Source organism: Prionailurus bengalensis (genome assembly GCF_016509475.1).
Source record: "Prionailurus bengalensis isolate Pbe53 chromosome B2 unlocalized genomic scaffold, Fcat_Pben_1.1_paternal_pri B2_random_Un_scaffold_46, whole genome shotgun sequence".
Taxonomy (NCBI): Eukaryota; Metazoa; Chordata; class Mammalia; order Carnivora; family Felidae; genus Prionailurus; species Prionailurus bengalensis.
This window is the reverse complement of record NW_025091153.1, coordinates 48,163-62,310: the sequence shown is the minus strand read 5'-3', so window position 1 is coordinate 62,310 and position 14,148 is coordinate 48,163. Positions and strand designations below refer to the sequence as shown.

General features: G+C 47.5%; 1 protein-coding gene and 1 pseudogene across 12 annotated transcripts in view; one reads left to right on the top strand and one right to left on the bottom strand.

Annotated features, from left to right (window-relative positions):
- Positions 1 to 9,407: 9,407 nt before the first annotated feature.
- LOC122478239 lies at positions 9,408 to 11,540 on the bottom strand (annotated as a pseudogene).
- A 1,436-nt stretch (positions 11,541 to 12,976) lies between these two features.
- The window catches only part of LOC122478237 (patr class I histocompatibility antigen, A-2 alpha chain-like), a 30,134-nt gene continuing 28,962 nt past the window's right edge, over positions 12,977 to 14,148 (top strand). For 10 of the 12 annotated variants that reach the window (XM_043571809.1, XM_043571800.1, XM_043571798.1 and 7 more), the window contains exons 1-2: positions 12,977 to 13,510; positions 13,882 to 14,039. In XM_043571809.1, coding sequence (XP_043427744.1) covers positions 13,311 to 13,510; positions 13,882 to 14,039 — 358 coding nt within the window. In that variant the 5' untranslated portion in view covers positions 12,977 to 13,310. Of the gene's footprint in view, positions 13,511 to 13,769; positions 14,040 to 14,148 lie in introns of all 12 variants that reach the window. The other 2 variants (XM_043571810.1, XM_043571805.1) reach the window with 2 other exon arrangements.

Genomic DNA, 14,148 nt, shown 5'->3' with positions numbered 1-14,148 from the left:
AGCCTCGACCCATCCCCCAGCAGAGTACAGACCCTCCCTGAAAGACATGTCCCTGTTGCTTGTTGTTCCAGGTCAGGCAATGGTCACAAACACAGTCCTTCTCCCTAGCTGTCCGGCTCCCCACCCGCATAAGCACCTGCGCACAAGTGTCTGCTTTCTGGCCCCTCTGCCACAAGCACTGACTCCACCTGCAGCTCAGCTTCCCCCTTCCTGTAGCGCTAAGCCAGCAGCTCCTAACTGGAAGGCACATCAGAAAACCCAGGTGACCAGCAGGTCCCGTCTAGAAGAAGTGGGCTGCGGTGGGGTCTGCACTTGACCTGACTCAGGAGCACTCCACCTTCATAAAGGCCTGACCTTGCCCTCCAACCTCACCCCTGGCCCAGGCTTGCAGACTGCACTTGGCCTTCCCTCCTCCTTCCTGGCCCACATGCACCTGGAATCAGAGCTTGTCCCCAAGTGCTGCTTGTCTGAGGCTGCCAGGGCCTTCCTGCCCTGATCTTAGCAGGGACTGGACCAGGCAAGGCAGGCAATGCTGTAGCAAGGTTCTCTTGAGGTGTAGGAGTTATTAAGACTTCCTAGGTGAGGCTGTCTGTCCACTCTCTGCACCCTGAGATGCCACTGCACCACCTCCCCCCACCGCCCACATGGAACCCTCCCAGACAGTGCCTTCCTTTGAATTTTTGTTCCACTTTATATGCCTAGGAAGCTCACTGCTCAAGGGAATTCTTCTCATTAAGGTAAATTAATGGAAATCACTTGTTTGGACACCAACATTTAAAGCAGGCGTTTGAGAAATTAACGCATGACTTTCCTGCTCTTTCTCCAGCAAATGCACCAGTGACATATGAGGCAACCATTTTGATCCCAAGGAACTAGAACTGATGTTCCCTCTGGGAGGACCACCCCAGGAGACAGCGGGAACAACCGCAGACCTGCATGGCCTTTACTCTGGTTGTGACATGGTCAGAGCGCCTCAACGTGGGGCAGGGTGAATATCCCAGGCTGCCCCAGACCGAGGACCAACATATAAACAGATTAGGTTCAAGAGTGAGAAAGCAGCCAGCCTCCATGATGGTCACACAGAGGTGGTAGAATCAACAGAAGATCCCCAGGCCCTGCCTTCCCCAACCTTTCCCTGCTTCATGCGTCCATTTGTTCTTTGCCCAAATGCAAAACCTGTTTCCTTATTTCCCTCCCCTCAAGCAGCCTGATTACAGGGAAATCACGTTGACCATCCCTTCCTCTAATTCTTCAGGGCAGTGGCCACCCTGAGGAAGGGAGCTGGATCAAAGAGGCAAAGTGAGGCCACAGGGCACAGTCCACATGCTCTGCTCTAAATGGTATTTTGGGCTGTGCCCTGAGAGACTGGGCAAGGCAAATCTGGGAGGTAGGATCAAACCAGTGGGCACAGCTGCCCTGAGAATGACCTGTCCCCTCTGCCCAAAAGGTCAAGAGGGATCCACATCTCCTTTTGCATATGATCCACAAAGAAACTCTAGGAAGCATAGGGGCAGGTAGAGGGAGCCAGGAAAGAGTACAGGTGGGAGTGACCAAGAAGAACAATTCAGGACACAGGCCCTGGAGGAACAGTTTCAGGGGCTGCATAGTAGACAGAGGTGACCATCTGTGCTTAGGACTCATCTATCTGCTATAAGTGGATCCTCCCAGTGGAACATCATAGGCAGGGCTCTGGCACCACAGACTGACCCCTAGGTGTGGTCTTGTGGGTCTTTTTCTTGGATTCCTCATGATGGCTGGAGAGATTGGGGAAAGGGTGCACATAGGAAGGAAATAGGGTCATCAACTCTTGTCTGGATTCCTCCCCAGTGTTGAATCCCTCCCTGCTAGCTCTCTGACCCTTTCTTGCTTGTGCCCCTCTGATCCCATGATCTCCTGAGCCCTCTGCAGTCAGGACATAATTGCCACGCATCACCCCGGGGTGAGCCCTGCTGAGTCTGAGAGTAGAGAGAGGTAGGGTCAAGTGCTGAGCAGGGAGCGCAGCCCTCGCTGCCCAATCCTCAGCCAGAGCCAGAAGTGGCCATGCTCCACACTCAAGGCCCCGGTGACCCTGGCTGTGAGCAGGGCTAAGGGTGTGGATGCAGATGTGGCTCACAGGCCACCTCAGCACTCACACTTCCCACTCCTGTTACAGGAGCTTGTCGTCCCCTCCGATCTGTGCGGATACAGATGAGGGATCCCATACCCCAGGAAAGCCCCTCCCATCCCACCATCTGCCCAGATTCTCACCTGGGTTTCCCTCAGCTGCTGGTGATTTCTTCTTATATGAAAGGACACACACAATAATGGCAATAACAAAAGCAACAGAAGCAACCATAGCACCCCAATGGTTGGTCATCCATTCTGGTGCACCAGGGCATTTCTTGGAAAAAGGCCTTATATTAACCTGGGATCCCTACTTTCCTCTCCCCACCCTGGTTCCTGACCTTCACTGTTGAGGACACTGGGGAAGAAAGCACAGAGCCAGCCATTCACATGGCAGAGCACTGCTGCCCTCTAAGTGAGACAGAGAGGACAGGTTTGCTTCTCTCATCTTTCCAGCTCTGGCTGAAGCCGTCATTGACCCCAGACCTTCTCCAAGTCCCTTCTGCACCCTACAATGCAGAGCCCAATGCAGGGCTCAATCTTGTGACCCTGGGATCATGACCTGAGTCGAAATTAAGAGTCGGCTGCTCGCACTCTCAACAATAGCCAAATTATGGAAAGAGCCTAAATGTCCATCAACTGATGAATGGATAAAGAAATTGTGGTTTATATACACAATGGAGTACTACATGGCAATGAGAAAGAACGGATTATGGCCCTTTGTAGCAACGTGGATGGAACTGGAGAGTGTGATGCTAAGTGAAATAAGCCATACAGAGAAAGACAGATACCATATGTTTTCACTCTTATGTGGATCGTGAGAAACTTAACAGAAACCCATGGGGGAGGGGGAGAAAAAAAAAAGAGGTTAGAGTGGGAGAGAGCCAAAGCATAAGAGACTCTTAAAAACTGAGAACAAACTGAGGGTTGATGGGGGGTGGGAGGGAGGGGAGGGTGGGTGATGGGTATTGAGGAGGGCACCTTTTGAGATGAGCACTGGGTGTTGTATGGAAACCAATTTGACAATAAATTTTATATATTGAAAAAAAAAAAAGAGTCGGCTGCTTAACTGACTGAACCACCCAGGTGCCCCATCAATGACTGTTTTTTTTTTTTATTATTTTTTTTAACGTTTATTTATTTTTGAGACAGAGGGAGACAGCATGAATGGGGGAGGGTCAGAGAGAGGGAGACCCAGAATCTGAAACAGGCTCCAGGCTCTGAGCTGTCAGCACAGAGCCCAATGTGGGGCTCGAACTCACGGACCGTAAGATCATGACCTGAGCCGAAGTCGGCTGCTTAACTGACGGAGCCACCCAGGCGCCCCAATGACTGGTTTTGATGACTAGAACATGAGACGGTAATATGGCTTGATTTCTGAGTTTCTGACATAAAATGGCTTGTGATTTCTGACTTGGCTGCTTGAAACACTCCCTCCTGGAACCCAGGTGCTGAGCTGGGAGCAGCCAAGCCATGTGGAGAACAGGTGGAGGAGAGCCTAGATCACCCTGCCAGTAGCCCCAGAAAGCTGCCAGCTGATGACAGTACTGCCTGCAGCCTCATAAGAGAATGCTCTTGAATGTTCTGGATCGGCTGGGCCTCCAGATGACTACAGCCCCAGACCATGTCACAGGGAGCCGAAGAGCTTCCTGCTGAGCCCAGTGAATGCAGAGAATGAGAGCTACTGAAAAGGGATTATTTGGGACTGCTACCTAGCAATACGTAACAGGAACACATAGTATATAATACCACAGTAATACTCTTATTATGTTTTTATTCATCGTCTGTTTTTCCTGTCAGACCATGTCAGGAGAGCAGGTGTTTTGTCTGTTTTGATTAAATGACTACCAGGCCTAGAATCATGCCTGGCACAGAGGCACTCACTGAATATTTGCGAAGAAATGAATAAATCCTGTGACCAGATTCCTTAAAGTGTGTCTGGGACTGAAAGAGAGAGCTGAGTGGGGGCTGGTTTTGGAGCTTGTCTTGGTCTGCTTGAGCGTTTGTCACAAAATACCACACATTGGGTGCCTTAAACAACACACTCTCTGAAGTCTCTTTTATAAGGACCCTAATCCCATTCGTTGGGGCTCTACTCATGATTTAATCACCTCCCAAAGGCCCCACCTTCCAATATTATCACACTGGGGAGTAGATTTCAACATATGAATTGGGGTGTGGGGCACAGTCTATAGCACCGCCAAGGTTTTGGGTCACTGGTCAGGGTAGAAATGAGATTTAGGACTGGGGAAGCAGCATGAGCTTTTCAGTTCAGGGTCTGCGGGGTAGCAGAGAGCAGGGCCTGAGGGGTCCAGTCTGAGGGTCTGGGGACTTGGGTCACCAGGGAGGAAAGGTGCAGGACCCCAGACTCCTTGGCGGTGAGTTATGGAAGGTGTAGGGACTGTTACTGGGAAATGGGTGGTCCCTGGGTCCTATTGCTCATGGACTTGTAGCCTATATTGGTGTCCAGCCCACACTGCATGTTCAACACACGGTCCTCAGGCCTGGTGTGCCTCAGCTTGGTGTGCAGGCCCCTGCTCCTCATAGAGGAGGAAGGGACAACTGAAGGCCGTGACAACTGGCTGCTCTGGTCTGGGCTCAGCCCTGGTCATGAAATATTAACACAGGGAGTGGGAGTTTGGGATCAGGGTTGGTCCCTACAGAGCTGGCACCACATCTGCCCTTCACTCTCTATGGTCCAGTACCCAGAGAGCCCTCTGTAAACACAAACAGGTGTTCCTTAGGCCAGCCCTTCCCGTGCCACTCGTTCCCTTGACTCCTTCTTCCCTCCTTGTAACATCTTCCCCTCTGATGTCCTTATTTACACCCTAGCCTCATTTCCCCAGGAGCATCCTCCCTTTTCTAGACCCATTGCACTGCAGACTTCTGCCTCTCATCTTTCATGACGCGTTCTGAGACTTACTGAACTGAGTCCAGCCCCAGAGGCAGCGGCAGAAGTGACAGGGCCTTAGGAATCTTAAGTCCTATCTTTGGAGCAGGGCACCCAGTTTCTTTGTGGGGTCCATCCCAGACCTGGGAACCAGCTGCTATCGCCTGGAGACTTTCTGCCGTGCCGTGCAGAACCAATGGGCACTCAGTGGAAACATCTAGGTTATTTTGGGTTTTGGGAAACATTTTGCACCCAAACCTGACACGAACAGGGGGCAACTCTTGTGTTCAAAGCCCTATTTTGGTTGGGAGAGCAGAGGGCGACCCTGGGAGGTCCTGGCTGAGCAAGAGAAAGGGAGCTGGGTCCTCATCTCTGTGACCACACGGGGGCGCTGCTGCTGCACTGAGCAGCCTGGGAGGGTCTGGGCTGTAAGTTGCTCAGAAAAGGCTGACCTGAAGGCTGGGCATCTTCAACAGGGGCGTGAATCAGCTTCTGAGCAGCACTGGACGCCCCAGGTGTCAAGGTCAGGAATGGAGCAGGGATTGAAGGAGATGAGAGCTCAAGGAGCCTTGTGCCATCTCTGAGGTTTGTGCCGTCTCTGAGGTTTCCACCTCCCCGCTACGACTCATCTCTGCAGCTCCTTGATGACAACATTTCCTTTTCCTACTTCTTTTCAGTACTCTTTCTTGATGCCCACAATAACATTTGTATAACTTTTTCTCAGGAAGGATACATGAGAAGTTGGTCGACCTGTGCATCTTTGGCAGGGGACCGGGGCCCCTGGGTTCTTGGAAGGGAGGAAATTTTCCTCCTGCAAGCCCTTTGGAATGAATTTGAATGATCTCTTCAAAATATTTTACATTAAAAATCCCTTTCATCTGCATGACCCTTGCCAGTGAATGTACAGTTTGCTCGGCTGTGTCTGTGTGATGGGCCCATATCCAGGCCCTCCACTGCCTGGTTCCTCCCGCACGCCCAGGGTGTTCACACCTCAGAGCCTTCACTGCCCTTCCTGGCCTGAAAACATATCTCTCAGACAGCACTTCCTTCCCTGACATTCTTTTCCAACGTCCTCTTTGAGAGGCCCTCCCTGCACTAGCCTCCCCGTGTTGTCCCTCCCACCTCCCTCTGACCCCTGCCCTCTTTGCCTTTGTTCACACCCTGTTCACTGATACACATTTTAAAGTATATTTCATTCTTTATTGTCTGCCCTTCCTCGAGAATATAAGCTTTACAAGAGGACAAGAGTAGAGATTTTGATTGTTCACAGCTGTATCTCCATTGTGTTGCAAGTGCCTGATTGTTGAATTTAAAACGTTTATTGAGTGAATGAATTAGCGAATGCACATTCAGACTGACTCACAGACATGCACACTGCTACACACCAATACACAGACACCGTCACTCACACTGACACCTGCACACAGAACACGTATTGTCACTCTAGCCGGTCTTAAGGGCTTACTTCAAGTTTAACACACACCTTACTTGCTGACCTACGGCCCTTGATCTGTAACAGAACTAATTTAACTGATTTTCTTGGAGCTTTGCAGACAGTTGGCCTTGAGGAATGAAGGACCAGAGCTTTCCCAGGCTGCAGAGGCCAGCAAGTCTGTTAGAAGCTGCCTCAGCTTTCTGATTAGTCTAGCAATTCTTTTAGCAAAATGTTTGTTCTTTTTTTTTTTTTTTTTTTTTTTTTTTTTAGGGTCACACAAATGATTTCACGACCTCCCTTTGTTATCTGTAGACCTGGCCCTCTCTTGCAGAAAGAACAGAGTCCTCCTGCACATCATGCAACAAGAACCAGACTCTCACACAAACCCCTTGCACAGAGACTATTTGGAACTGGCCCCATCCAGTCTGCACGTGGTTAAGAAATGTTGCAGGCCACTGCATTCCCTTTGCTGATTAAGTACCCTGAACCCCTTTCAAAACCCCCGGGCCAGGCAGAAACCTTAGAGTTGGCTTTTGGTCAAGAGTCTTCCTTCTCCCTGGGTTACTGGCCTCCTGGATAAAGCTCAAATTCCTTTCCAATCAGAACTCATCTCTTAAGTAAGGATCTTTCAGGCTACCAGCAGCTGAACTTGGATTTGGTAACACACACACACACACACACACACACACACACACACACACACTTCGATGCCTAATTTTCACTCCACATTATGTTGTGAACATGTCCCAGGTCTTTATGAACGATTTGAACAACTTTCTCCAGATTATTGTGAAAGTTTCCAAATGTACCTAAAGTTTGAAAGAATAGTCCCTAGCACCCTAGACTTAGTCAATTTAATATTTGCCTCATACGTGTAATACATTGTATTTATTTTTTTAGGTTTTAAAATTTATTTTCTTTTCTTTTTTGGCAATAAATTCTATTTCTGTAATTCTGCAGAAATATTTGAAAATTACTTACCAATCTCAAGACCCTTATCCCTTAAGTACTTCAGCATTCATCTCTTAAAAAATTAATTTTTTCACTCAATATTGTTATACAATCCTCTTAGTTATTGTCTAAAATCTTCTATTTGGAGGACAGGGGAGCTCAGGGGTGCTTGGGCCGTCTCTGAGGTTTCTGTTTCCTCCAGGCAACCCCTCTTTCCAGTTCCTTAATGGTAACAGCAGGAAAATGAAAAGTAGAAACATTTTCTTCTATTCCCTAATTCTCAGTTTTTGAACCTTAGTTTTTAATTTTTTTTAAAAATAGTTTTTTTTTAAATGTTTATTTATTTTTGAGACAGAGAGAGACAGAGCATGAATGGGGGAGGGTCAGAGAGAGAGGGAGACACAGAATCTGAAGCAGGCTCCAGGCTCTGAGTTGTCAGCACAGAGACTGACGCAGGGCTCGAACTCACAGACCGTGAGATCATGACCTGAGCTGAAGTCAGACGCTTAACCAACTGAGCCACCCAGGCGCCCCTAAAAATAGTTTTAATGTTTATTTACTTTTGAAAGAGAGAGAGTGAGCAGGGAAGGGGTAGAGAGAGGGAGACAGAGGGTCAGAAGCAGGCTCTGCACTGTCAGTGCAGTCTGATGTGGGGCTGAACTCAGGAACTGTGAGACCATGACCTGAGCTGAAATCAAGAGTTGGACAGTTAACCCCACTGAGCCACCCAGGTGTCCCACGAATATCCAATTTATTAAGGCAGTGTGTGCAGAAGGCTTGTGGAAGGTGAGATTTGAAAGGGGATTTGAGGTCTCTTTGTAAGGAGATGGGAATATGAAACTAAAGAATTTGGGCTTTAATTGGGAGCCATGAGAGTTGTGTTGTTTTTGGTTTTTTGCAAGTGCTTCTTAAAATTAATTTTTTTTTTTACTTTGAGATAACTGAAGATTCACGTGCAATTATGAGACATAATATACGTCCTGAGCAACTTTTACTCAGTTTTCCTCAATGGTAACACCTCACAAAACTGTAGTCAATATTAAAACCAGGATATTAACATTGATACAATCCACTGTTCTTACTCAGATTTCCCCAGTTTTACTTGCATTCATCTGTGTATGTACAGCAAAACCTTGGTTTGTGAGCATAATTCATTCCAGAAACATGCTTATAATCCAAAGCACTTGTATATCAAAGCAAATTTCCCCGCAAGAGATAATGGAAACTCAGATGATTCATTCCACATCCCAATAATATTCATATAAAAATGATTACAATACTGTAATACAATATAAAATAATAAAGAAAATACAAAATATAAAGAAAAATAAACAAATTAACCTGCACTTACCTTTGAAAACCTTCATGGCTGGTGTGAGGGAGACAAGAGAGAGGAAGGTGATTGTATCAGATGACTTTCACTATCACTAAGGGAATTACTGCTATCTACTGGCTCAAAGGAATCCTTTTCTGCAAGGGGGTCATTGTATACACTCACATGGATGTTGACTACAGTACAATATTAATAAACCCTTGGCATATACCGTATATAATGTAACTGGCAGTGAGGCAGCAGGGGAAAGGGTCTATATCTGCAGGCAGCCTGACCTAGAATGAAGCAAAGCATTCCTAAGTTTACTCTTATCTGGAAAAGCAAAGGACTGTCCATAGGTGCTTTGAAGTGACAAAAAATACACTAGTGCCAGTTGTGGGCACCTTCCAATGTTCTGAAAAATCACTGATTTCTGCCAAACACCGTGGCCTGAGACCGAGCATCCGCCATGGGAGATGATCACCCACAATCCAATGAAGAGAGAGACAGAGAACCATTGGCTCAGTTGTGACCATGTGATGTTCAGTGTCACATACTGCTCGTATTGCAAGACACTGCTCATTTATCGAGTTAAAATTTATTAGAAAGTTTGCTTGTCTTGCGGAACACTCACAGAATGAGTTACTCGCAATCCAAGGTTTTAACTGTATTTAATTCTTTTTTTTTCTTTTCCTTTTTTTTTTTTTTTTTTTTTTTTTGGTCTGAGAAAGAGCTTGCTTTTTGGGGAGTAGAGCACTGGATGTGGCCAACACGCCACACATCACGTTCCTACACATCACGCTTAAAAAGGTATATGGGAGGTTTTGCTAAGAATGATCAACTAGAACATGGGTTCCTCTGGGCAACTTTCCCATCCCTCCGAGGAGTCGGCACATTCCCAACCATTTCCTGGAAGGCAAATGTGGTTGCTACAGGTAGAGCCCCCGCAGGGGTGCCTTCTTGTTTTTTATAAAGAACATTTTCTTTAGATTTTTTGAAGTCTTCATTTGTTACTTTCATCCTACAGACCAGCTTCTGTATGGATTGCCTCGATGTTGGCCCCAGAGAGGTCATCTTTAGCCATGATCAAGTTGTCCAGGGTTACATCATTGGTCAGGGTCATCCTGCTTGTATGGATCTGAAAGATGGGCTTCTTAGTCTTTTCATCTGGCAGGGGAATTCAATTTTCCTGTCAATGTGGCCTGGTCTGATAAGTGCTGGGTCCAAAGTTTCTATTCAGTTTGTGGCCATGATAACTTTCACATCACCCCTTGAAACAAATCCGTCCAACTGGTTCAACAGTTCCAACATTATTCGTTGAATTTCTCTCTCACCACCGGAATTTGAGTCTATCTTTTTGTTCCAATGGCATCAATTTCATTAATAAATACGACGGATGGTGCATGTTCTTCTGCAACTTGAAACAATTCCTGAAGGAGTTTGGGCCCATCACCCAGGTACTTCTGAGCCAACCACTCTTTTAAAATTTTTTTTTAAGGTTTATTTATTTTTGAGACAGAGAGAGACAGAGCATGAACGGGGGAGGGGCAGACAGAGAGGGAGACACAGAATCAGAAGCAGGCTCCAGGCTCTGAGCCATCAGCCCAGAGCCCGACGCGGGGCTCGAACTCACGGACCGCGAGATCATGACCTAAGCTGAAGTCAGACGCCCAACAGACTGAGCCACCCAGGCGCCTCCAAACCACTCTTTTTAAAAAAAATCATTACAAACAAATTTTTTTAATGTTTATTTTTGAGAGAGAAACAGAGTGCAAGTGGGGGAGGGGAAGAAAGAGGGGGAGACACAGAATCCAAAGCAGGCTCCAGGCTGTGAGCACAGAGCCCAATGTGGGGCTCTAACTCATGAACCGTGAGATCATGACCTGAGCCAAAGTCAGATCATGACCTCAGCCAAAGTCAGATGCTTAAACTGACTGAAACACCCAGGCACCCCTAGAGCCAACCACTTAAGAAAGTGGCTGAGGTTAGGTTTGCTACTGCTTTGGCTAATAAGGTTTTACGTGTGTCAGGTGGAACGTACAGAATGACACCCTTGGGGGCTTTATATCCATCTCTTCATAATATTCAGGATGAGTGAGAGGAAGCTTCACAGATTCTTTAATTTTCTGGATTTGGTTGTCCAACCCCCCAACATCAGCATAGGTTTCCTGGGGGTGACTTTCCTACCTTCATCACTGTGACCAAGGGATCTGTGTTATCTGTGAGCACCCATATGATGGCATCACCTTGTGGTTGAGCAGGACCAAGCAGCCTGCTCCCAGCAGATCCTTGTCTACAAAGGAGAGAGTGCTGACGTAGTGTTCTGAGCCCACAGATGTGGACACGATGGCATGATTGTCATCAGTGATCTCTTCCAAGCTTCCTACTGACACTGGGGTCCCCCTCAGATCATCCACCTTTGATCTTTCCTCCTCTTGCTTTTCTTCTTAAAGGCTTCATTTGTTCCTGATTTCTAATGAATTCTTCCTCCATGAGAAGATAGTCTTTAATTCTAACTTCAGTAATTTTAGCCAGCACTGAGTGTGACATGTCACCAGTGGCAGCTTGCTGGCAGCATCTGGTCCCTTTGTATACTTCTCCTTCTTTCCCACTCTAGTTGGTACAGGAGGTTCGTATTTCTTTTTCTTCTCCTTGTTATCCTTCTTGCCACCTCCAGGACCATGACCACCACTCTGACTTAGACCATGTTGCTTCGGCTGCATGGACGGCCGCTGCCAGAATTGCTTAATCCTATGGAATTTTATCATATATGTGTGTTTGTTTATCTATAACCACAGTCAAAATATATTTCAAAGATTCTATTTATTGATTACAATTTTTTTTAACATTTATTTATTATTGAGAGACAGACACAGAGTGTGAGCAGGGGAGGGGCTGAGAGAGGGGAAGACACAGAATCTGAAGCAGGCTCCAGGCTCTGAGCTGTCAGCACAGATCCCGACATGGGGCTCAAACTCACAAACTGTGAGATCACAACCTGAGCTGAAGACGGTCGTCTAACTGAGCCACCCAGGCGCCCCTCTATTTTTCTAATAATTTTATAATTTTACATGTTATATATAAGTTCTATTATACATTTTAAATTCATATTATAAGGTGAGAGATTTAGGTTTGAGTTTTTTGTTTGCTTATGTGTTTTTGTCTATGGATGTCTAATTGCTCTGGCATCATTTATTGAAAAGACTATCCTTTTGCATTGAATTGCTTTTGTGCCTTTTTCAAAAGTCAGCTGAGCATATTTGTGTGTGTGGGGGCGCTATTCCTGGGTTTTCTCTTCTGTTCCATTGATCTGTATGTCTATTTATCTGCCAGTTAATTAAAATCTGTTTTAATTACTGCAGCTATATTTTAAGACTTAACATCAAATAGAGTGACTTTTCTCACTTTATCCCTCTTTTTCAAGAGTGCGTTAGCTTTTTAGGTACTATGCCTTTCTGTATAAATTTTAGAATAAGCTGGTCTAACTTTGCTGGGGCAAAAATTACATTAAACCTATAGATCAATTTGGAGGGAATCGACATCTCTACTAAGTTGACTCTTCTAATACATGAACATATTATGTCTCTATTTGATTTCTTTTAATTGCATTTTGTAATTTTCAGCATTCAGATCCTTTATGTGTTTTGTTAAATGTATACACAGTATTTCATTTTCTTTATAATAACTATAAATAATATTGTGCTTTTAATTTTGGTTTCCATATAACCTGTATTACTATATAAAAACATCCTTTTACTTTCAATCCACCTGTGTCATTAAATGTAAACTGAATTTCTTCTCACTTCAACCACCAAAAAAAAAAAAAAAAAAATGCTGGGACACACAGATGAGCTGAGAAAGTACAACTTAGAAGCTTTTTGAGTCTTGATTGCAATGCTGTTTAGATATTTCTGTAGGAAGGGGCAAAATCACTTTATAGATTAGATTCCTGGGCACCTGGGGGGCTCCGAAGGTTAAGTGTTGGATTCTTGGGTTCAACTCAGGTCATGATCTCAGGGTTTGTGGGTTCGAGCCCAGAATGGGGCTCTGCCCTGGCAGCACAGAACCTTCTTGGGATTCTTTCTCTTCTTCTCTCTGCCCCTTCCCTGCTTTCTCTCTTTCTCTCAAAATAAATAAACATTAAAAAGAAAAGAAAAGAAACTGATCTCTATGAGAATCTCTAGCTGGAGCTTTGAACCACAACTTCAGGTGTAAAGAGAAAATCCATGTCCCTCCACCTCCATTCCCAGGCAAGCTCACTCTCCTGGCATCCAGTTTCCTGGGGGTGAGTTTTCTTTTAGGAGTCCGTTGGAGAGGTAAGGACTAGGAGCTCAGCACAAGTCGAGGGATTTCAGAAGGGAAAGGGACAAAACGGGGCCGATCCCAACCTGGTGTCTTATCCTGGTTTCCTCAGAAAGACCCTGGGCCAGGCCTCAGGGTGACAAAGAGCGCTCTGTGTAGGTGAGAGGAATCCGGGCAAAGTCGCGGGTCCCTGGGAAAGACTGGCTTTGAAAGTCCCGGGCTTGAGATAGGTCTGGGGCGGGAAAGCCCAGTTCCCCGCTACTCCGCGCTCATTTCACTTCTCTCAACTTGTGCCAGGTCTTCTTGCCTGGATACTCATGACGCGGCCCCAGTTCGCACTCCCATTGCTTGTCCTGTGTCTAGAGAAGCCAATCAGCGTCACCGCGGTCCCTGGCCTGTCCTGGCCACGGACCCGCTGGGACTTCTATTCTCCAGACCCTGAGGATGCGGGTCGTGATGCCCCGAACCCTCCTCTTGCTGCTGGCGGGGGCCCTGGCCGTGACCCAGACCTGCGCGGGTGAGTGCGGGGTCGGGAAGAAAGGGCATCTGTGGGGCAGGAGCGAGGGGACCGTCCGGCGGGAACGCGGGGCCCTAGGGAAAATGCCTGTCGCTCCCGCCCCAGAATCCCACCCACCCTGACAGTCCTCCCCGTCCCTCCCCGACTCCTCCCTGCTCCCCCCCACTCGGACCCCCCACCCCCTGCCCTCCTGGCCGCTTCCACCTGGGATCCGGGCCTCGCTCCGGGAGCAGGGGTCTCAAACCCTCCGCGCCCGTAGGCTCCCATTCCTTGATGTATCTCTGCACCGCGGTGTCCCGGCCCAGCCTCGGGGAGCCCCGGTACTTGGAAGTCGGCTACGTGGACGACACACAGTTCGCGCGGTTCGACAGCGACGCCTCGAGTCCGAGGATGGAGCCACGCGTGCATTGGTTGAAGCAGGAGGCGCCGGAGTATTGGGAGCAGGAGACGCGGGGCGCCAAGGACACCGCACGGACTTTCCGACTTAGCCTGAACACGCTGCGCGGCTACTACAACCAGAGCGAAGCCGGTGAGTGACGCGGACCCGGGTCCGGGTCACGACCCCATCCCCGGGGTTGCCCGAGTCTTTGGGTCCGAGCACCACCCTGAGGCCGCGGGACCCGCCCGTCTCCAAACCC